Raw genomic sequence first — 24,495 nt, 5'->3', positions numbered from 1 at the left:
AAGTGACTTCTGCCGTAACGCCGCAAACCAGAAGTGGCAGAGTGGCCATCTTTACTATAGAAAATAGCATTAGAATGTTCCAGGAAGCTGCTCAGGATATGGCATGGGAATATGCGGCTGACAGATAAGATCCCTCTGTAAGATTGATTAAATAAATGTTTATACTCTTTGATACTACACTACATGGGCCTCCTTTTCTATTTATGAGCATGAGGAGACATAAGATGCTTGCCTAGAAAAGTGGAACCCCACCTGTATTTACTGGAGTGAGAGTCCAGGAAGTGACTACAACACTGGAGTGAGAGTCCAGGTGTACTCTACAAAGACTTACTATTACTATGAGAGGGTAATTGTATACATTTCAGCTATAGAAGTGTTCACGGAGAGTGCACTATTTATTTTTTTATTAATTTAATATAATTTTTTTTTTCTCTTTAGTTATTTATTTTATGTATTTATTTGTTTATGAGTGTGTACTGATTTATTTATTTATGGTGAACACAGAGTGATTTCACGAATCACGTGTTACTCACGATTTGAATCTTGTCTTAATTTTTACACATATTTTTTGTTATGTATATACTTATTGTTTGGTAAAGTATATACCAGCTGTTATAGAAGGTAATGCACTATTTAGTTTTTTCATTTGTTTGAGGTACACACTTTATTTGGATTTACGTGGGGGTGCAAGTTGGACACGGAAGAGTAATTTTTGTGGACACCTCAAAGCAAACTGCATTTGGTATCTACATAAGCCTGGCAGATTGTACAATAAGATTGAAAATGTATGGCTAGCTTCACTGAAATCCAAATACTTCTGGTCAATAACAGGTCGAAAACTTTTATACCTTTTCTAAAACTCTGAAAATGGCAGTGGCCGCTAATTTTTGTGGTACTATATTCCCAAACATAGCACTGATTTCCTGTCCGGATCTGCTGTAACCATATGGCCCTCATCATTTTATCTTTTACCTGGGCAAAAGACGTGATGGGATGACTTAACCAATTCAATACACCTTCCTGCCCAGGCCAGTTTTCAGGTTTCAGCGCTCTCACATTTTGAATGACAATTGCGCGGTCATACAACATTGTACCCAAACTAAAATTTTATCATTTTCTTCACACAACTAGAGCTTTCTTTTGGTGGTATTTAATCACCGCTGGGGTTTTTATTTTTTGCTAAATTAACAAAAAAAGACCAAAAATTTTGAAAAAAACACGTTTTTCTTTGTTTCTGTTATAAAAGTTTGCAAATAAATAATTGTTCTTCATAAATTTAGGCCAAGATGTATTCTGCTACATGTCTTTGATGAAAATAACCCAAATTAGGATGTATTTTTTAGATTGTAGGAAAGTTATAGAGTTCACAAACTATGTGTCAGGAATGGACTTGCCAATAGTGGTGGGACTCACCTGCCTTGTGGGCTGCAGTACCAGCGCTGGCCTGCGGGTGCTCTCAACAACCAGAGGTTCACTTTGGCAATTAGCCATCACCTGGGGCTGATTGCAGGTGGTGTATTTAAGGGATGGCCAGACCTGCAGTCTGTGCCTTGGTGTGTGTTTTTCCATGGGCCCCTGTACCTTGTAACCTGTATTCCTGTTCCTGTTCCTGCCTGACTTGTTGCCGACCCTGCCTGATCCTGACCTCTGCTGACTTCTCCTGTTTGATCCCTGGCTTGTGACCCTGACCATTCTCTCCGCCTGCTCCTCCTGTACCTACCTGCCCGATAGTTATCGACCCAGCCTGCCTGACTACGTTGTGCTCTATATGTGTATGTACCTGTGTATCTATACCAGTTTAGGTTTGGGTTTGTTTCACCTTGTTGTATGTATTTGTGTTAGCTTGGGGTTGTTAGTCTTAATAAATTGTCTTATTTATACCATATCTGAAGCCTGCGTTTCCCTGTGTCAGAACACACACCTCTGGTCACACCCGCATCCCTGACACTATGGTATAGATCTGAATATTGATCAATCCTGAAGTACTGATGGCCAATCTAATTTCTTGAGGTCCAAGAATGTCAGAACAGTACAGATATCCCCCAAATGACCCCTTTTTGCAAAGTAGACAGTCCGACGTACTTCATAAGAGGCATGGCGAGTTTTTTGAAGTTGTATTTTTTTTATCATAATTTTTCAGAAAATGAAAAAATTTAAAAAATTAGTTTCACAATTTTTTTTTTACATATTGTCACCAGTGCAGTACAGCGTCATCATATAACTGGCATGGCGGTGATCAGGGACACTGACTGGTGACAGTATGAAAAAAAAATATATACCGTATTTTTCGCTCCATAAGACGCACCTGACCATAAGACGCACCTAGGTTTTAGAGGTGAAAAACAAGAAAAAAAAATATTCTGAACCAATGGACTGCAGACACAGTACAGGGGATGACCAGAGACTGCGGACATAGTACAGGAGATGACCAGAGACTGCGGACATAGTACAGGAGATGACCAGAGACTGCGGACATAGTACAGGAGATGACCAAAGGACTGCGGACATAGTACAGGGGATGACCAAAGGACTGCGGACATAGTACAGGGGATGACCAGAGACTGCGGACATAGTACAGGGGATGACCAGAGACTGTGGACACAGTGCAGGAGATGACCAGAGACTGCGGACATAGTACAGGGGATGACCAAGAGACTGCGGACATAGTACAGGGGATGACCAAGAGACTGCGGACATAGTACAGGAGATGACCAGAGACTGCGGACACAGTACAGGGGATGACCAGAGACTGCGGACACAGTGCAGGAGATCACCAGAAACTGCGGACACAGTGCAGGAGATGACCAGAGACTGCGGACACAGTGCAGGAGATCACCAGAGACTGCGGACACAGTGCAGGAGATCACCAGAGACTGCGGACACAGTGCAGGAGATCACCAGAGACTGCGGACACAGTGCAGGAGATCACCAGAGACTGCGGACACAGTGCAGGAGATCACCAGGGACTGCGGACACAGTGCAGGAGATCACCAGAGACTGCGGACACAGTGCAGGGGATGACCAGAGACTGCGGACAGTACAGGGAATGACCAGAGACTGCAGACAGTGCAGGAAATGACCAGAGACTGCAGACAGTGCAGGGGATGACCAGAGACTGCAGACAGTGCAGGGAATGACCAGAGACTGCAGACAGTGAAGGGAATGACCAGAGACTGCTGACTTTTGGGGAGGGAGGGGGAGCGGGTACCTGAATTTGACAGGTACCCGCTCCCACTTCCGCGGAGTTGCCTTCCCTCTTCTTCCCGCGCCGGCTTCTGTGACAGCCGGGTGCCCACTGCGCATGTGCGAGAAGCGCTGCGTTTTGTGAATGGCCCGGCGCCTTCTGGGACCTTTCATGTGTCCCAGAAGACACCGGATCATTCACAAAGCGCAGCACATACGCAATGGGCACCCGGCTGTCACAGAAGCCAGCGCGGGAAGACTGTGCAGCGCTGGAGCGAGGAACAGGTAAGGCCCTGCAAGAGAGAAGAGCTGAGCGGCCGGCCCGGTATTCTGACATGGTGGCGGCAGAAATACCGGACCGGCCGCTTTATATTCGCTCCATAAGACGCACTGACATTTTCCCCCCTTTTTGGGGGGGGGGAAAAGTGCGTCTTATGGAGCGAAAAATACGGTATATATATATATTTTTTTTAATTAAATTTTTTTTCTTTTTTTTTTAAGATTTTTTTTCATATTTTACTATGACCAAAGTAGTACAATGTTACCATAGTAACATTGTAAAACTTTGGGGAAGTGATCAGTATTTTTTTTTTACACAATTTGCTTATAGCAAAGAATTACTTTGCTATAAGCAAGCATTTACCTGAATGACATCGATTCATTCAGGGGTTTTTTTTTTTTTTTTTTTGTGCTTAGCTGTGATTTGGCCACAGCTAATCACATGACATGTGCATGTGATTAGCTGTGACCATTCACAGCTACACACTAGTATACAATGGATGGCATGAATGAAGCCATTCATTGTATACAACTGTCATGTGACCTGCTGTGATTGGTCACAGCAGGTCACATGGTACCGGCAACGGGGCCGATACTCAGATCTGTCATCGGCCGTGTCCGAGGTACATGGCCGGTGACAGATCGCGGCCGGTGACAGATCGGAGCGCAATCTGCGCATGAGCGGGAGGACGCCATATGGCGTCCACCCGGAACGCTGATGAGATTTGCTGGTCGCCATTCGGCCATAGGGCGGGCGGCAAATGGTTAAACATGCCCAGGTTTATGTTTTAAATGAATGCACAGAACACCAAAAATCTATTTTTATAATTTGACCGTTTGTTGCTTTTCACCATTGTGTTTAGTCTTCCTAAATTCCTGACTTCTCAGGGATTTGTTACTATGTTGACTATCCTCTGATTACCACTAAATGTACAACATTCTTTTACGCATACCTATATACTGTATGTGTATCCCAATTCAAAGTTATTAAATGCCCCAAACCTTTCTTGTTGCGCCCTGCAACAAGTAAATAGCCCTTATTTACTTTACAGCTGCATGCAACTTAGTGCAGTCAAGTGGGCCTTTCTTTACCAGTCTCTATTGTGGAGTTGCCCACTGCCATGCTCTGCCTTTGATGCTGATATTCCCTCACAAGCAATTTGGTTTTATCTTTTAAGTGGAAAAACGTATCTGAATATTTGCAAGGGACAACATTCTGCTCTGGTTTTATATGTTACAGCTTTCATTACCATGTTGCACAATATTCACCACAAACATTAGTGCTAAAAAGTATGCAGTGAGAGAGAGGAAGTTCAAGTGGAGTGACTTACTGTTTAGTTCAAACTCATATGTGCTGATACTGCTTTTAAGGTTCCAGTAGCTTCCAAGCATTATATTTACTGTGTGCACATGCACAGCCAAATAAAAGCCAACAAAAAAAAACCTAAATCTGCCTGCATTTATGCCAATATGTAGAAGACATATGCCCGCAATATGCCATGAGACTAATTAACACTGTCTGTATAGCTCAGGAATTCTCTTAATGTTCATATTTACATACCCTGTATGTCCTCAGACAGGCACTGACACCCATACTGCATGCAGGAGGTATTTGTTTTGGCTTCTGCATCGAGCTGCATGCAGGCAGCCTATTGAAGTGGATGCACACGCAGCAGCTGACCAGACACAGCCGCATGTCAAAATATTTTTTTTGTTTTTACAAATTCTCTTTACTGTGTATTATTATACAGTATTTATATAGTGCCAAAAGGTTTGCTCAGCGCTGTACATTATAGTGGGGGACAGAACATGAGACAATACAGTAACAAAACAATTCACGAGGGGTTTTAAAGCCCTGCTCTTTTAAGCTTACAATCTAGGAGGGAGGGGATAGTGGTACAGGAGGAAATGGCTGTGGGGGATGGAGTGGCAGGAGGAGATCGGGTGTTAAGTGAGGATGGGGTAGGCTTCCCTGAAGAGATGGGGTTTTTAGGGTGCGCCTAAAGGTGAGGAGGGTAGGTGACAGTCTGATGGATTGGGGTAGTGAGTTCCAGAGGATGAGGGAAGTCCTGGAGAAGTCCTGCAGTCGGACATGGGAGGAAGAGACTAGGGAGCTAGAAAGTAGGAGGTCTTGTGAGGAGCAAAGAGTACGGGTTGGGTGGTATTTGGGTATCAGGTCGGTGAGGTAGTTTGGGGCAGCGTTATGAATGGCTTTGTAAGTCAGTTTTAGTATTTTTAATTTAATGTGTTGGGCAATCGGAAGCCAGTGGAGGGAATGACAGAGGGGGGTGGCAGAAGCGGAGCGGTTGGTAAGGTGGATGAGTCTGGCCACGGAGTTCAGGATAGACTGAAGCGGGGATAGCCTGTGTTGGGGTAGGCCGGTGAGAAGGGAGTTGCAGTAGTCCAGACGTGAGATAATAAGGGAGTGAACGAGTTGTTTAGTAGTGTCTGGGGTTAGGAATGTACGTATTTTGGAGATGTTGCGGAGGTGGAGTCTGCATGAGTTTGCCAACGATTGGACATGGGGTTGGAAGGACAGGTTTGAGTCTAGAGTGACACCTAGGACTTTGGCTTGCGGGGTGGGACTGATGGTGGCGTTGTTGGTCGTGATGGAGAGGATGGGTGGGGGGGGGCACGGGCTGGGGGGAAAATTAGGAGCTCAGTTTTGGAAAGATTCAATTTGAGGAAATGGAGCGACATCCAGTCTGATATGTCGTTCAGTAGGTGGGCAACATGGGTGGAGACTGAAGAGGTGAGGGGTGGAGAGGTAAATTTGCGTGTCATCGGTGTAGAGGTGATAGTTGAAGCCGTGGGAGTGTATCAGTTTGCCGAGGGAGGAGGTGTAGATGGAGAAGAGAAGGGGCCTGAGGACAAAGCCTTGGGGGACCCCAACAGAGAGGGGGAGAGAGGGGGAGGTGGTAGCATTATAGGCAACGCTGAAGGAGCGTTGGGATAGATAGGAGGAGAGCCAGGAGAGAGCAGAGTCTCTGATGCCAAGGGAGTGTAGTTTATTAAGGAGGAGGGGGTGGTCAACTGTGTCGAAGGCCGCGGAAGCGAGGAGTAGGAGGACTGAGTAGTGGCCATTAGCTTTGGCGGTTAGCAGGTCATTAGTCATTTTGAGTAGGGCGGTTTCAGTGGAGTGTAGGGGATGGAAGCAAGACTGCAGTGGATTGAGAAGGTTGTTGTCAGTGAGGTGGGAGCTTAGGCGATTGTAGACTAAGCGCTCAAGGAGCTTGGATGTAAATGGCAGCAGGGAGATGGGTCTAAGGTTGTTCAGGTCAGTGGGGTCCAGGGAGGGTTTCTTGAGTATGGGGGTGATGTGCACGTGCTTTAGGGGGAGGGGATAAAAGGTTTTTTTTTTGCTAAATACAAAACAAAGCCTATTGCGCATATCCAGGCTTAGGTCACAACAACAGAAAAGAAAAACAAAAATTTCAACTCACACACAGAGAACAACAAAAGGCAACTGCACCTAATAGAATGGTAGAGTGTATTCACAATAGACTTAATCCATATTCATGTAAAGAAGTCCTGGAGGTTAGGATACAAATCAAGCACAACTATCTCCATGAATGGACTAAACACACCTGAGTTAAACTTGGTCGGAAGTGAAGGCAACAGAACCCCTCGATTCAGTCCAAATATGCCAAACTTTAGTAAATTTTGCAGGGCACCCCTTAGATTCATAAGTGTATTTATAAAGTGGAAGGACCAGGGGCGGACTGACAACTCATGGGGCCCCCAGGCAATAGGGGATCATGGGGCCCCTGTGTCCTTGCCCAAACTCCAAAAAGCCTATGAAAAAGGTACCAGGGGCATCTCATGGGGCCCCAACTGACCCCCGGCCCTTGGGCAGTGCCCGAGTTTCCAAATGGTCAGTCCGCCCCTGGGAAGGACCGTATTAACTAAGTGCTTCCAAAAATCAGAGGTAGGAGCTCGCGGAGACTTCCATTTTAAAAGTATAGCTTTACGTGCATAGAAAAGTAACAAGCCAAGTAGAGTTCTCATGGCCCGAGAGACAGCCAGTAAATGAACTAATCCCAACAGACAAACATCAATGAACATTGGCACAAAGATGGTAGTTATGTAGAAAATACTATTAACCACTTCCGCCCAAAAGATCTGAATAATTAAGACAGCTCCAGAAGACATGCAGAAAGGACACTGGGTCCTCTGGACAATGCCATCATCTAGAGGGGTGCGATGGAAACACCCTATGCAACCTCTATGGGGAAAAATAAACTCTATAAAGAATTTTGTACTGAATCAAACGGTCATGGGTAGAGACCAATTGTTGCATATGATATTCCCATATCTCCTCTCAATCCTCTGAGTCTAGCTCCAGCACCTCTCCACACCATGCGGAGAGAGAAGCCTGTCAAGGCCTTCGTGAATAGACGGCTGTAAGGCCACATATATAGAGGAGAGGGGTTTAACCAGGGAGGCATCTCTCAGTAAAGATTCAAAACCAGATACTACAAACTGAAGGGGTTGAGCATGAAACTGCTGGTGAAAGTCGTGGCGTAATTGGAGGTACAGGAATAAATATGAATTAGGAAGGGCATATTTGAGCTTTCAAGGAATCAAAAGTTCTAAACACACCCCTTCACATATCTGTTGTGAATACTTAATACCCTTAGAGGCCCAAACTGAGGGTTCCAGGAAGAGGAAGAATTCTGACAAGGAGGGATTTAACCATAGAGGGGTATAGGGGGACCAAACTTAAGCATGTGGGGAGAATTGTAAACACCGGGCTGTAATGAGTGCCCTCATGGACATTGTAATATGGAATGGGGCCAAAAGCCCTCTATATACAGTGAAGGAAATAAGTATTTGATCCCCTGCTGATTTTGAATGTTTGCCCACTCACAAAGAAATGATCAGTCTAAAAATCGAATGGTAGGTGTATTGTACCACTGAGAGACAGAATAGCAACAAAAAATTCAAAAGAAATGCATGTCTAACAAATGATGCATTGATTTGCACGTTCATGAGGGAAATAAGTATTTGATCCCCTTCACAAAACATGACTTGGTACTTGGTGGCAAATCCCTTGTTGGCAATCACAGAGGTCAGACGTTTCCTGTAATTGGCCACCAGGTTTGCACACATCTCAAGAGGGATTTTGGCCCACTCCTCTTGGCAGATCCTCTCCAAGTCATTAAGGTTTGGTGGCTGACGTTTGGCAACTCAAACTTTCAGCTCCCTCCACAGATTTTCAATTGGATTAAGGTCTGGAGACTGGCTAGGCCACTCCAGGACCTAAATGTGCTTTTTTTTTTTTTTTTGTTTATTTTGTTTACAAACGATTTTATTTTTCAAGACATAGACTGTAAAATGACATTACAGCTTCAAACAGTATGTAAAACAGAAACAAGGCACAACTGAAATGTACATTTCAGAAGGTACAATCATGTAGAGTAAAGAAAAATAAAAGAGAAGAGAAAAAGAGAAAAGAATTTAAGTACATGAGCAATATAAATAGAGAGGTAGGCAGAATTATACAGCTACTGACAGAGAAACTCAATCAATCCAAACATGTGTGTTCCTTAGTCATGTAGTAAATGTCTATGAGTTCTCCAAATTTCCCATTTTCTATCAAATAAGTGCATCTTGTCCAGTAAAGTGTAATGAATTTTTTTCATGAGCATCACAGCATCAACCCTATGCAGAACAGGGGCCAATAGTACCGTGAAAGATTTCCAGTGTAGGGCAATAGCCCATAGGGTGGATATACAAATGGTGTGGATTAGCCTCATAACCTCAGTCTGAACATCCGAGATATGGGCTCTCAATAGGCAGGACTGCAGAGTCAGATGCACCGGAGCACTTGCCAATGCAGAAGCCACCTCAGAGACCCTGCGCCACACCAAGGAGAGGCCTGGGCAGGCCCAAAATGTATGCACCAGAGTACCGGTAAGGCCACAGCCCCCCCAAAAAAAGGTGGGACGCCCCTGGATACAGGACATGTAGTCTAGATGGGGTATAATACCATCTGGTTAATACTTTGAGGGCTGTCTCATGGACAGAAAGGGATCTGGAGCTCTTACGTATGTTATCCACCATGGAATCCCAATCGTCATCCGAAAAGGTGATACCACTATCAGTTTCCCATTTTTGTCTATAAAGAGGGGGTGTGGGAAAAGAACTAACCAAAAATTGGCAATACAAATCTGAAATAAGTCCTCTGCCCTAGGAGAGTCACGGCTAATACATTCGAAAAACGAAATCGGAGATGAAGGTATAAGACCAAAATGTGAATTAAACAAATGTCTAATCTGTCGATAATGATAATATTCAGGAAGCGGGATATCAAAAAGTATGCATAGCATCTCAAAGGTGATATAAGATCTTCCTCTTTGAAAGTCAGATAACCTAATAAAGGATCTATCGTACCACCAACGGAATGCCTGTGGAGATGAAAAAGCTGTAATAAAATTTGGGTCACCAAAAAATTATGAACCTGGAGAGACAGAGGAGACCAGATTTAATCTAAGTTTATATCGAGACCAAAGCATCAATGATTGGGCCAAATGGAATTATGGATCCATAACGAGCGGGGGGGGATTTTGGACCACAATATGCCTGGTAGATAGAACGGACGTATAGACTGAGATTCAAATCTGATCCACGGGATCTGGGAATTAATAGTCGCCCATTGTGATAATTGTGCGAAACGGGCCGACAGGTAGTAAAGCCAGAAATTGGGGAGACTGAGACCTCCCACCCGTTGCGACCAGTATAGGACTGATGAAGTCAAACGAGGACATTTGTTGCGACAAATAAAATTGTTAATCATCCGTTGAAAGCGATCTAGGAACGTTTTCGAGACAGGGATTGGGAGTGCTCTAAATAGATAAAGTAATTTAGGCAAGACATTCATTTTAACTGCCATGACTCTGCCCAAGAATGAGATAGGGTATCCATGCCAGATCTTCAACAGAGTAGAGAGGCGTGAAACACATGGTGGGTAATTAGCAGTAAATAATTTTGAGTACCTGGGAGTGAGGTTAATAACTAGGTATGAAATCCGATCTGTGGCCCAACGAAATGGACAAGAATTGCGGAAAGATGCACTCAGGGAATCAGGAACATTGATAGGCATAACTACTGATTTAGTAAAATTTAGAGTAAGACCTGATACTGATGCAAAGTCATTCAATACTGTGCATAAATTAGGCAATGATACTAACGGTTTAGTAAGGAAAAGCATAACATCATCAGCTACATACATATTTTGAAACGTGAAACCAATAATGGGTTACCAGAAATGTCCGAATGTGATCTTATTGCAATTGCCAAGGGTTCCAGAAAGAGGACAACCCTGATGGGTGCACCTGCCCAGTGTAAAAAAATCTGAATTACAGCCTGGAAGTCTTATTCATGTTTTGGAGGAGTCGTATAAGGCATGTACACCAGACAGAAATTCTGCACTAAAGCCCATCTTCTGCAGTAATGAAAACAAATAGGGCCAGAGGACACTATCAAAGGCCTTGTTAATGTCCAGGCTCAGCAGCAAAACTGAATGTAAATTGGCATCCTGAATAACATTTAATGTGAGACGAATGTTGTCCGGAATAAAGTCTGTCTGAGATAAATCCCGATTGGTCCAGAGAGACCAAAGAGGAGATAATAGGCGCCAACCTATCTGCCAGAATGCGGCTGAATATTTTCAAATTATTGTTCATTACCGAGATTGGTCTATAGTTATAGTCTTTTAGTAGTTTAGGTAATAAAGACATGTTAGCCAACAGCATCTCCTCAGGAAACATACCTCCCTGCAAAACATAATTGAATAAGGACATCAAAAAGGGAGCCAATGTAGGGGCAAAATGTTTATAATAACTGGAAGTAAACTCATCCGGTCCCGGTGCTGTGGAAGTTTTTAGTGTGCTAATCGCACGGGTTATTTCCTCCAAAGTGCATGAGGCATTGAGAGAGGATATCTGAGAGGGTGTGAGAGCAGGGAAGGGTATAGAATAAAGCCATGAGCTGTTTGGAGAAGCAGAGGTTGGTTGTGCGGGAGCTAATAGGGTGGAATAAAAATTTTCAAAAATACCCAGGACTTCACGGAGGAGATACTGCCGGATTTAGTATAGAACTTGTAGATATGTGGGGGTCGTATAGAGTGGTTTAATTTCCGTGTGAACATAGTAAAAACTGGGTTACTATGTAATAAAAATGAGGCCTTTGACCAGCATAGAGCTTTTTCAGTTTTCTGGGAGAGTAAAGTATTCAGTTCTAGACTCTTTTGTGATAACAACGTTTTACTAAGGAGAGATGGATAGCCAACATGGGCTCTATAATGTGCTTCCAATTCTCGGGTAAGTTTCTGAATTTGTTTCCACCGCTCTCTATTTCTAGAAGAAACCATGGAAATGAGGCGGCCTCACAGGACCGCCTTATGGGCTACCCACAAGATGGGCAGGGAGATATCGGGAGCTGTGTTTGACTGAAAGTATTCTTGAATGGAAGCAACTACTTCTTGGCGAGAGTTAGTATCTGTAAGCATAGAGTCGTTAAGTCGCCAGGAGAATAGATAGTAGGTGCTAAACCTATGAAAGTGATAGATAGCGTGATATTATGATCCGACCAGGGGCTTAAATTAATGCAAGCTTTCCTAGAGTTAGCTAGCAAAATGTGGGAGCAATAGATATAATCTAGTCTAGCATAAGAGTCATGTGGGTGGGAGTAAAATGAATAATCTCTAGCTCCTACATTATGTGTCCTCCAGGAGTCTACCAGTTGAAGTGTATCTAATTTTTTGGTAAGGGATTTAGGGAAGACTTGGGAGGATGGTGAGGACGAGCTTCGGTCTAAAAGGGGGTTAGCTACCAAATTGAAATCACCTCCCACCAATAAATGAGGGGATAAAAACCCATCAAGAATTTTGAAAAAGCGGGAGAAGGATGCTTGCACCGAATTTGTTGCATAGACATTAGCGATCGTGAGTTCACCACCGGAGAAGGTGCCTTTAACAATGATGAATCTGCTCTCAGGGTCACAATAAACATGTTGAATATCGAAGGGAAATGAGTTATGTAAAAAAAATAGCCACGCCTCTACTTTTAACCCGTTTGTAAGATCTATGAGAATATGTCGGGTGTTTAGCGGCTGCAAAATGAGTTTCCTGTACTAATTTAATTTTTGCCCCTAGGCATCTATACTGAAGGAAGGCAGTTTTACGCTTATTTGGAGAGTTGAAACCCTTGATGTTATGTGAGATACACTGGATTACCATGGCAAACAAGAGTCACATCAATCAGCATTATGGTATTCATCTGAAAAGTATCCAATATAATTTGTCTAGTCAGTGGAGCATCTGGATCCACATCAGATAAGGCAAAATCCACCAGTATTAATTTATGGAGCATCCAAGTCCCAATATGGCGGCCCAGACGTCCACAAATTGGTGTATAAACAACATCATGTACCAAAATTATCACAAAAATAGAAACCTAAAGCAATAGAATTGGAGCTTTAAGAGCCCCTACAAGTAAAGAAATCGCAATAAACCATGGATCAGGTAGGCTATCTGCCTTCCCTGAAAAGACAGAAAAATTAAACATCAAAGGGCCAATCTGGCCCAAACTCTGCCACTGTAAAACATGGGAGGCGGAGCAGCCACAACGCAGCTAGGCGGTGACATCTCCGGCCATGCTAGGTGGGGTCATGTGTCCAAGAGTCCTACAACACCAGCATATGGGCGGTAAAGTAAAGGCCTGATGACCCTTGCTGAACATTTGCTCGTCCATATATATGAAGAGGAGATCAAACATAATATACATATATGAGTATGAAGAGATCGCAGCATTGTCCAAAAACCCATCCAAAGAGTGAATGACATGTAAATGAGCAGAATCCTTTCATCCTGGTTCTTGCCTGACTCTCCTCCTTTCCCTTCGTGGAGATGGAGTATGCCAAATGGGAGATACTCGAGGAGTGGAAGGAGGGAATTGAGGTGAGGGAACGTCCACCAGGCCTAATTTAGTCAGAATTTCTCGGCCTTCAAGAAGAGATGTAGCTATGTATGTGCTACCATTGTGGGACTATCAGCTTAAAAGGGAAAGCCCCATTTGTAGCGGATACAAGATGAGAAAAGGGTGGATGTGATTTCCTTCATTTTTCTGCGTTTCTCCAAAGTAGCTGGAGAGACATCCAGAAATATTTGCAAAGTTGAACCCTCAAAGGTGATCGTTGTAGTATTGCGGGCAGCCCTGAGTATATCTTCTTTGATCAGGAAATCTTTCATACATAGGACAATGTCGTGAGGCGGTTTATCATTAGGAGGTTTTGGGCGCAGAGCTCTATGGATGCGATCACAAGCAAAGTACCCAGTATCGTGGTCCGGAAGAAGGGACCTAAATAACTTGGTTGTGGTCTGTGAAAGGTCAGTCACAGTCTCTGGGACTCCCCAAACTCGTAGATTATTCCTGCGGTTGCGATTGTCAAGATCCTCAACCTGTGGCTGCAACTGCGTAAAGGCCATCTATAAATGATCGTGATCTCTGGACAGCTCGCCATAAGCTAAGCTTGTCATGTTTTGTTTCTAAACGGTCAGTTCTGGACCCCAACGCAGCTATTTCCTGAGAGAGGACATTTGTACTCTTGTGGAGTTCTGATTGGAATTTAGCGGCTAACTTGGTGTACATAGTTTCCAAGCAAGATTCCAAATCCCCCCTTTGTAAGTTGCTGTGCGTACTCACTGTCCTGAGCTGAAGGATGGGCTGCGGTATCCTGTGTGGAACTGGATGGAGATGATTGTTCTGTGGTATCCTGAGACATGCTGCAAATCTCATGCATTTTCATTAAAGGGATTTTTGAGCATTACCCCTACTTTTCTTTTTGGTGGACGGCATGCAGGAAGTCTCCTGGGGGTGATCAATTGAATTTTGCATAATCAAGGGTAGTAATGACCCCAGGGGACCTATAACGCCTGGTACCGGTGCAAGAATGTAGTCACATAGATGCAATCAGGCGTCAATTTCCATACTGTACAATTTCCATATTGTAAAAATGAAATTCAACATGAGGAAATGATGGATGGAGATCAGCTATGGTGGTTACGCGCAATAGGAGCTAGGGAACCAGATGCTGGCCCAACCACTGTTATGGGATCAGATAAGGCACAGGGGACTACCTGGCACGGGATCTCCTGGGCTATAAGACCCAGAGCTGGACAGATGGGGTGTAGGGAGCACAGATGCCTGACTCCCAGGCAATTGCAGGCCACCAAACGCCTCTAGGCCCAATAGAGGCTGCGTTTATAATACTATAGGCCTCCTGGACCACAGTCACCAACCACAGTCACCGGAGCACCGACAGGGGACCTGATGGGTGTTGGCCGCCCTCTCCCACGCCAACTGTACTCACGGGAGGGCTGGATGGCTTCCAGATAAGGGCTGGGCTGTGTAGCGGCAGGCCCCCCGTAGGCCTCACCAAGCAGGGTTCATCAGCTGCAACGGATAGGGGAAAAACCCGCTCCACTCCCCTCTTCCAGGTGTGGGCAGGGTCATAGAGACCTCCAATGCCTGCCAAGAGCTCACCGCTGCCCGGATGGCAGCGGATTGTGTGGGGTAAGCCGCGATAGGCCCCGCCAGGCTGGGTAAGGCTGTTGCCACGGAGAGAGGCCAAAATTGCTCCAATCCTCCAGGTGCGGGCGGGGTCAGGGAGACCTCCGATGCCCACTGATTGCTTGCTGCTGCTCGGATGGTAGCGGATTAGATGACAAGGCGCCGGAGCTTTGGATTATGTGGCCGCTCCGGTCGCCATCTTGGACACACCCTAATGTGCTTCTTCTTGAGCCACTCCTTTGTTGCCTTGGCTGTGTGTTTTGGGTCATTGTCATGCTGGAACACCCATCCACAACCCATTTTCAATACCCTGGTTGAGGGAAGAAGGTTCTCACCCAAGATTTGATGGTACATTGCCCCGTCCATTGTCCCTTTGATGCAGTGCAGTTGTCCTGTTCCCTTAGCAGAAAAACACCCCCAAAGCAGAATGTTTTCATCACCATGTTTGACAGTTGGGATGGTGTTCTTGGGGTCATAGACAGCGTTCCTCCTCCTCCAAACACGGCGAGTTGAGTTGATGCCAAAGAGCTCGATTTTGGTCTCATCTGATCACAACACTTTCAACCAGTCCTCCTCTGCATCATTCAGATGTTCAGTGGCAAACTTCAGATGGGCCTGGACTTGTGCTTTCTTGAGCAGAGGGACCTTTCTGGCACTGCAGGATTTCAATCCTTATCGGCGTAGTGTGTTACCAAATATTTTCTTGGTGACTGTGGTCCCAGCTGCCTGGAGACCATTCACAAGATCCTCATGTGTAGTTCTGGGATGATTCCTCACTGTTCTCAAGATCACTGACATTCCAAGAGGTGAGATCTTGCATGGTGCACCAGACCTAGGGAGACTTACAGTTGTTTTGTGTTTCTTCCATTTGCGAATGATTGCACCAACTATTGTCACCTTCTCACCAAGCTGCTTGGCGATAGTTTGGTAGCCCAGTCCAGCCTTGTTTAGGTCTACAATCTTGTCCCTGCCATCCTTGGACAGCTCTTTTTCCATGGTGGAGAGTTTGGAATCTGATTGTTTGATTGCTCCTGTGGACAGGTATCTTTTAGAGACACTTTAAGAGACTGCTTCTAATCTCAGTTTGTTACCTGTATGAAAGACACCTGGTAGCCAGAAATCCTGCTGAATGAAGTGGGATAAAATACTTATGTCCCTCATGAACATGCAAATCAGTGCATCATTTGTTAGACATGCACTTCTTTTGAATCTTTTGTTGCTATTCTGTCTCTTAATGTTACAATACACCTACCATTCTATTTTTAGACTGATCATTTCTTTGTGAGTGGGCAAACATTCAAAATCAGCAGGGGATCAAATACTTATTTCCTTCACTGTATAAGATTTTGTAGGGCTTCATAGGATCCCAGGGAAGCCACCTCCAAAACCACAGCAGCATTAATCTCTTCCGCCACTATCCAATTATGAGCATGGGAGAGCAATGCTGCAATATTGTAAGTATATAAATGTGGACAAGCTAGCCCCCCCTTCATCCATGGTCTCTGTAGCACCTTCAATTTAACAGTAGTGGGGACAGATTGAGCTTGCAGAAATCTAAGGCATTCGAGGAAACCATAACTCCTAAGTATTGCACTACTGAGGTCCATTGCAAAGGAATGTCAGCATCAGTCAGGGCCTTAGCTTCCTTGTCGATGGGTAGGATCTGAGATCTATCCCAACTGACCCTCAGACCTGATAATGGGGAGAAGTTGGAAATCAAGGTCAGGGCCTCTTTAAGAGACGGTCCTGGGTCATGAAGAAATAAGACTAAGTCATCAGCATATAGTGCCACTTTCAAAATAATAGCGCCCACCTGTATTCCCTTAATCCTGGGGGATGTACGTAAGGCTTGTGCCAAGGGTTCCATGACTAACGCAAAGAGGGCAGGCGAGAGTGGGCATTGCTGTCTCATATCTCTACCTATAGGGAAGGGTTCGGAAAGATCACCTCCTAATTTTACTCGTGCTAATGAAGTGCTAATGAAGAATACAGAATATTTATCCAAGAACAGAAATACTGTTCAAATCCCATCACCTCTGGCACCGTAGACATATAAGTCCAATCAACAGAGTCAAATGCTTTTTCCACATCTAACATCACCAAAACATGAGAGGATGACTCTGTTGAAGGGAGTTGGATATGTGTCAAAACCCTTCACAAGTTAACATCTGTCAATTTCTCTGGGATGAACCTGGTCTGATCACTCCAGACAAGCAAAGGGAGTTTCATCAACCTCTTTGCCAGGACCTTGGACAGAATTTTGAGGTCATAGTTCAAAAAAGAGATGGGCCTATAGGAGGAACAGAACTGGGGATCTTTGCCAGATTTAGGTATCAGTACAATATGTGCTAGATACATAGAGGGTAGGAGGGCCGGGTGTAACTTTCTTTAAAGACTCTACAGAGATGCTGTGCTAGATCTGTGGCATGTAATTTATACCAGTCCCCTGGCAAACCATCAGGCCCAGGCGTTTTGTTGGGAGGGAAAGAACGGATAGCAGATTCTATTTCAGAAACCGTTATTCCTCTATCGAGAACCCTCACTTCCTCACCTGATAACCTCGGCAGATAGAGGCTCAGTAAAGTGTCCACTAAAGTGGAGGGTGATGGTGGAGGGATGGGGTGAAAAAGAGGTTGAAAATAAAGCCAAAATTCTTGCAATATACAAGAGTGTTCTAAGAGAAGCTCTCCAGTGGAAGATTGGAGTTGCGGGATGGTTGGTGAAAATCCGCCACTAGGTTTGCGAGTAGTCTACCATGTTTGTCATAGCATTCGAACAATCTGCCCGTCAGGGCATCTGCATTGAAGTGGGCAAGAGATGTAAAATTGAGCTCCAAATCCCTACGAGCCATGGCCAATGTATTGTAGTTATCCTCTGTGGGAGAACTTACAAAATTGGAGGATGCTACAGTCTCGCTGTGTTCCAACATAGTGGTACTTGTAGAAAATTCCTTCCTCGCTGTCTTGATAGCAGAAATATACTGGCCTCACATAAAAGCCTTAAATGAATCCCACACCAGAAGAGGGGAGGCAGAATGATCATTCACCTCCCAAAACTGGGTTAGGGAGCCAGACGATAACTCTTGGATTTTCCCATTATGAATCCATTTGGGATCCAACCTCCAGCATCCCGAATGTCTCCTACCCCCTAAATCCAAAGTAAGTTCTGAGGGTGAATGGTCTGAGATGCCTGCTAGCAGATAGGTGACATTTCTCACCAGACCCAATAAGGGGCTGGATCCACACGCCAGATCTATCCGGGAGGTGGATTTATGAGGTACTGAAAAGCAAGAACAGTAACAATCTTGAGGGTGTTTAAATCTCCACAATTCAGTCAAACTAAAGGTATGAGCCCATACTTCCAGATCAGGACTGGAGGTCCTCCGAGGGTTAGAGGAGTCCAAAGGGACATTGAGAACCGTGTTAAAATATCCAGCCAAAACAACCCCAGAAACTTGTAAGGGTGCCAACTTCTCCTGCACTGTATAGAAAAAGATGGGGGAAAATAGATATTGACAAAAGCATATTTAACATTCCTAATCTCCAGAATCAAAATAAAATATCTTCCTCCAGGGTCCGTGCACACATGAATTACATTATAGGACAAGGATTTTTCAGGAGTATGGCGACCTCCATTGTGTAACCAGAATACATGGCGTGAAAAGTCTGCTGTACCCAAGCCCTCCGGAGAGATAATATTTTGTTACCTATGAGATGGGTTTCCTGCAGAAAGAGGGTATGCAGTTTATGGGAGTGAAGGAACTTGAACATTAAGGACTGTTTGATTTTGTTATTTAGCCCTCAAACATTTCATGAGACTGCTTTGAGTTCCATTATGAGATTGGAAGAAAACATAGGAAAACCTGTCACAGGTTAGCCTGCAGTTTCTTGTTTGTGTTCTTACCTCCCTGCTGTTCCTGATCCCTTCACATGTGTGTTTGACTGTGCTCACCTATGGGTGTCGTCTGCTATTCTTTGGGTTTTATTTCCTTACCTTCCATCACTTCCTGGCCCGCCTCCTTGTTTGCCTGCCTATATAAGACATGCTCAGTCTAGGCCACTTTGCCTGAGCAACTTCCTAGTTGTCGGAGCTCCTGTGTGTTGCTATTGCCTGTATCCTGCATTGACTACTTGTGTACCGACCCCGGCTTCGTTCTCTGACTGTGCTTGTTTTCCGCCTGTCCTGACCTCGGCTAGTCTATCGGATTTCCGTTTGTCTCCTCCCATTGTACTCTGCTCCCGTGAGCGGTCTCCTGCTCCTCAGCTGGGCGTACCTAGGGGCCACGACCTGGTCCCAGCTTGCTGCAAGTCCATCCCCACCATCAGGGGCTCTGGTGAAGAAGCAGGCTGAGGCTTAGACTCTACGCCCTGGGGAACCCCAAGTTGAGTATCTACAAGGGCTCACTACCACAGGTGCTGACAAAACCCTAGTAAAAGAGCTAAGTTACAAACCGAGAGGAGGGGAAACCAGTCCCAAGCTAGGGCACTAAGTCTGTGGAAGAAGTTGCCATCCCCCCAACCAAAAATAGGTACATCAAACCATAGTGTAGCAGGAGCGGAAAAGGAGTACAGGTGCCAAAAAACAATACTAAATATTGTAAACATTTTAAAGATTGTAAACTTATAAATTCCCTACTAACCAGTAAACTCCAACAACAGACTGGTCAGTTTAATACCCATAACTGAACTATAGGTCCTTCTCTTCAACTATCACCCTTGGTGCATACAAAAACAAGAGCCTTACATCTTGTGTCTTCAGGGAAGAGCAGGACTAAAGGGCTGGGTCTTAATCTTATGCCAACTGAACTAGGTAGCTTCAGAGTGGAGAAAATAGGCTTATGATAGATATTGAGCTGAAAGGAACCGCCCCCCACCTTGTCTTAAAACAGCATGTGTATGCCCATGGGACAGAGAACACCTCTCCCCTCGACGAATGGCCACCACTCAAGGGACCACTAACTGGGAGCTTCGTAGGGGGAGGGTGTTCTGGGAAAACAGCCTGGGAAGAACAGCAGACTCCCGATAGTAGGAAGAATCATGGAAGAACAGCAAGTCCTGGCAGAGTCTGAAGAAACAGGAGCAGATGTGTAGCTGAAGCAAGGGGAATACAAATCTTACCACAGAGTAGACAGCCAGCCGTCCGCTTCAGCAGGTGAATCAAAGAAGCGGGACGACCCTTCATGTTGCACATAAAGGCAGCTGGGAAAAATTCATACTGTATTTGATATTTTTATCACATAGGCATCTACAGATATCCGTAAATGTTTTACTCTTCCTTTGCAGCTCAGCTGAAAAGTCTTGGAACGAAAGTATAGATGAATTAACAAATTGTAGTACAGGGTGCTTCCTGGCCGCTGAGAGGATGGTATCTCTATCCCAGTAATTAAGGAAGCGTACCAGGAAGAGACACGGATTATTCCCTGGGATATTGTGCCCAGTGGGTACCCTGTGTGCCCTCTCCACCACATAGGTTGGTGAAATTAGTAGCGGGTCCAGCAAATCTTTAAAGAAGGATTCCGCAAACTTGGCCAGCCGGTCACCCTCTAGGAGTCCCAGGACTCTGACGTTGTTGTGGAGAAGTCTATTTTCAGCCACCAGAGGGGACACAGAACGTTGCAAATCTGCTATAGATGTGGCATGAGCAGCAGTGAGGTCCTCCATCAATGAGATCTGGGACTCCGTTTCAGTGACCTGGCCTCTGATCTTATCTAGATCAGAGTGAATTCAATTACAACCAGGATCACGGATAGCAGCCAGGATCACAGATGCGCCATTGGAGGGTTGCAGAGCAGGATCTGAAGCTGGGGTTAATGTTGTGGAAGAGTCCCTAGGGTCTGTGTCCATCTCCGCCAGCAAGGCCTGCAGCCGCTAGAACAAGATGGCGTCGGGCCGCGCGGTCAGAGCTGGGGAGGGCCGAGATGGGGTAGCCTGTTTAGCGGAGTGACACCTAGATGGCATCGGGAGCAAGGGCAGAAAGAGAGGGTAGGGGCAGAGAAGGTTAGGGGTGATAACTGGCCCGATAGTGCTCTGATGTCAATCGATTAGATCAGAGTGGCTGGAGCTCCTCTCAGACACATCCCTGCATGTCAAAAATTGACAGCCACACAGAAGCATGGCCTGGAACGCACGCACAATGTCTATGATTAGGACCTTGTGCCCGCTCCTGCATGGCTGTCAAATTTTGACACATGGCTGTGTCCGTGCAGCAGTTGCATATGCATCCATTACCATAGGCTGCATGCATGCAGCTGGATGATGGATGCAGATGCCTAAACAAACTCCTCCTGCATGCAGTACAGGTGCCAATGCCTGCCTGAAGAAGGCCTATCAGTGAATTTTTTCTTTTAAAGGATCTAGAATATTGATTGCAAGATGATCTTTATATTTTATATGTCTAGCAGTTTGTTTTCTCTGGTTGTGGAAGTTGTCCAAGGTTCTTACATGATTCGGATCTAACACCACCAATTCTTCATCTTCATCATCACCTTTCTCTTCATCAGCAGACTTGTTTTCCTGTTCGGGATGCAGTTGACCTTGTTCCTGGTCATCTTCATCATCATCCAAGTACTTGCTGAACTGATGCAGAGAGCCATATGGGGAGGAGCTCACAACTCCTGTGTCACCTGATAAGAAAAAAAAAAAAACTATAACAAATTATAAAATATTAATTCTTTGCTATTGAACAAAACAGCATATTTTTGTGACAAAGATTGATAAATAAGGTGACATTGATGTTAAATTATTATAAGCAACAAGAAGACTCTCCTTTCCTCCCTCACTTACAGTATTATGGGCAACCAACAGGCTCAGTACAAATGACAATAAAAGTGGAATGTGGATAGATTTGAAATATCACCTACAAGAGAAAGACATTATAGTGCCATTTTTGTACACCCCATATGCATACCTGGCTCTGATATGTTCTCTATGTCTTGTATTGTTGACACAATCAACCTCTGTTCACTGGTGGCAGAAATGGAGGATGCCATAGCTTGAGTGCTTGTTACTACTGTGGTCTCATCCATGGTCTCTTCAGATGACTGTGTAAAAGTGTTGTCTTTCAAAGTCTGTTAAAAAAATTGCAATAGACATAAGTGCAGCATTGAAATAAATGTTAAATGCACTGTATCCATAAACTGTAAGTTGATTTTCTCTTGCACCTTAATTAATATTTCCTTCAGTTTCTGTTAGTATGTTGAACTCCTTCTCTGGAGCTTAAGGACCTCTCACCACAGTATTACCCAATTAAAGAATGTTTTATAAAATGGAACCAACGGGTTTATTTAATGTTGAGCTCAAGGCAAGCAGCTAAATTCACAGCTGTAATACAGTGATGGGGATGGTTTCATCTGGCAAAAAAAATAAACAATTTTTTGCAGACCATGTTGTGATCCAGGTACCCCTGTCAGACAGCAATGCTAGATCCTCAACCTCCAGTATAGCAGCAGAATTGCTTGTTAAAAACATTAAGTGGACAATGATTTAAGTAGCTGTACACTAATGATGTAGTCCCTCTGCTCAATATACTCCCTCTTCCTGTCAGAACATTTGCACTGTACACAGGGGGAGGGGCCTGAGCATGGCGCCGTGAGCTCGAGAGGCAGAGGTGCTCCAGATGCCGGTGATAAAGATCCTGCCTGAGTGAAAGGCGGAAATCCCACTGACATCCCATCAAGATCTGCCCTTTTACCTGGAACTGGGCAGACAGGGGGAGCGGAGAGGGGAAGGACTAGAGCGCTCCCCGCAGTGTAGCGACGGCTGGGGTGAGGAGAGGCAGAAGCCAAGAGGCACCTACATGACATCAGCAGGGTTCCAGGAATACCTGCCTGCAGTGGTGGAGAAAGGATGTCGGGGCTCCCTGTTTTGGAAGGAGGCTCTCGGGTCCTCCAGACACAGATAGAAGCAGAAGACAGGTGGAAAAAGCAGACGTGCATCCTGGAGGAACAGCTCTGCATAGCTCTGTATAGAACCTGATCCCTGGAGCTTCTGGAGGGATCAGTGCCATATTCCATAGAGAGGACGGACCCTGGAGGGATCCCTGAAGGGACTGCAGTTGGATCTACATCCTGAGAACACAGACCCTGAGACACCGCCAGCACAGGTTGTTCGGGACAGGCTGAATTGAATGATCTCTCGCCCAGGTCACCCCACAAGGAATCAGAGAGTCGAGTTCAGATGGACGTGGTGAGTTGCCATGGACAACGGTTAAATATTTATATCAACACTGCTTTATTGCTATTATAAGATATTGGATATTTGTGAGGAGGGACTAGGCTGGTCGAAGAAGAAGGTGCTGGGTGACCTCAGAAGGCCAAGGAAAGTGTACTCAAGTGAATGTGATCATATCACATATCCGCGTAAATATATCCAGAACTGTATATATGACAGGGACCAGCTAGGAGGAGGGGCCTTATACAAGAGTGATATTTTTTGTACACGAGTGGTGAATACATTATCCGCAGACAAGCCCATTCAATATGAGGAGTAGATCCACCAAGGGAGGAGGAGTAAATCCACCAAGGGAGGAGGAGTAAAAACCCCTCAGTCGAACGCAAACACAAGTACAATTAAGAAATACATGCCAATACAAGAAAAAAGTCCTGAGACACAAAGTCCTGAGAATCAAAAGGAAAGAAGTAGAAAGTATGACATCGAACAATCTAGACTGTCATTTGGAACGCGGGAATGGAAATCTGCCGAATGAATCTATAAATATTGAACAAAAAGTGAGATGGTGGAAATGTTCGCAAAACTGAAATGTTCTATAAAAAAATGAAATGGTGGTAATTCATAAGGACTTGGGTCGAATGTTATCAAGAGTTGAAGTAGTAGAAGGGAAAATGGAGGCCCAGGTTCAGCAGATTATTAAACTGGAAATGTAAGTAGAAGAGATGAAAAAGGAACAGAGAAAGCCATCATATAAATTAGAGGATCAGGAGAATAGAGAGAGGAAAACAGTGGGAATAGGGGAAAAATGTTGAAGTGGATAAAAGGGTTTTATAACGACCCGTCTGCAGCGGTGAAGGTTAATGGATCCCTGTCTGGCAGGGATGTCCATTATCCCCATTATTGTTTGTCTTATCCCTGTAACCACTTCTGGCGTCGGAAAGAAAGAGCATAGATATTACAGGAATTAAGATAGGAGTAGAACATAAGGTTCAGATGATATGCTGTTCTACATTGTGAACCCTAGAATGATGCTGCCTAATTTAATGAGATTAGTAAAATACTAAGGAGATTTATCTAATCTGAAAATAAACCCCACAAAATCTGAGATTTTAAATATTAACGTGTCAAAGGCAGAGAGGATGAATTTACTAGATTTTTCATTTACTTGGAGGGAAAGGGAATTAGGCTATTTGGGAATAAAGTTAACCCCCCTCAATAAAGGATTTATACCAAGTTAGTTATATCCCATTAATAAATTAAATCAAAGATGAGTTGAAAAGACTCTCAGAGCG

General features: G+C 44.6%; 1 protein-coding gene across 3 annotated transcripts in view; it reads right to left on the bottom strand.

Moving 5' to 3' along the window:
• CCDC40 (coiled-coil domain 40 molecular ruler complex subunit) overlaps positions 1 to 24,495 on the bottom strand; it is a 571,335-nt gene that overhangs the window by 502,822 nt on the left and 44,018 nt on the right. For all 3 annotated transcript variants that reach the window (XM_089661107.1, XM_089661108.1, XM_089661105.1), the window contains exons 2-3: positions 21,942 to 22,101; positions 21,476 to 21,657 (exon numbers count right to left, since the gene is read on the bottom strand). In XM_089661107.1, coding sequence (XP_089517233.1) covers positions 21,476 to 21,657; positions 21,942 to 22,059 — 300 coding nt within the window. In that variant the 5' untranslated portion in view covers positions 22,060 to 22,101. The remainder of the gene's footprint in view (positions 1 to 21,475; positions 21,658 to 21,941; positions 22,102 to 24,495) is intronic.

Source organism: Staurois parvus, unplaced genomic scaffold (assembly GCF_062004578.1).
Source record: "Staurois parvus isolate SC_StPar_1 unplaced genomic scaffold, SC_StPar_1.0 ptg001313l, whole genome shotgun sequence".
In the NCBI taxonomy this organism is placed as follows: Eukaryota; Metazoa; Chordata; class Amphibia; order Anura; family Ranidae; genus Staurois; species Staurois parvus.
This window is presented reverse-complemented; position numbering and strand designations above follow the sequence as displayed.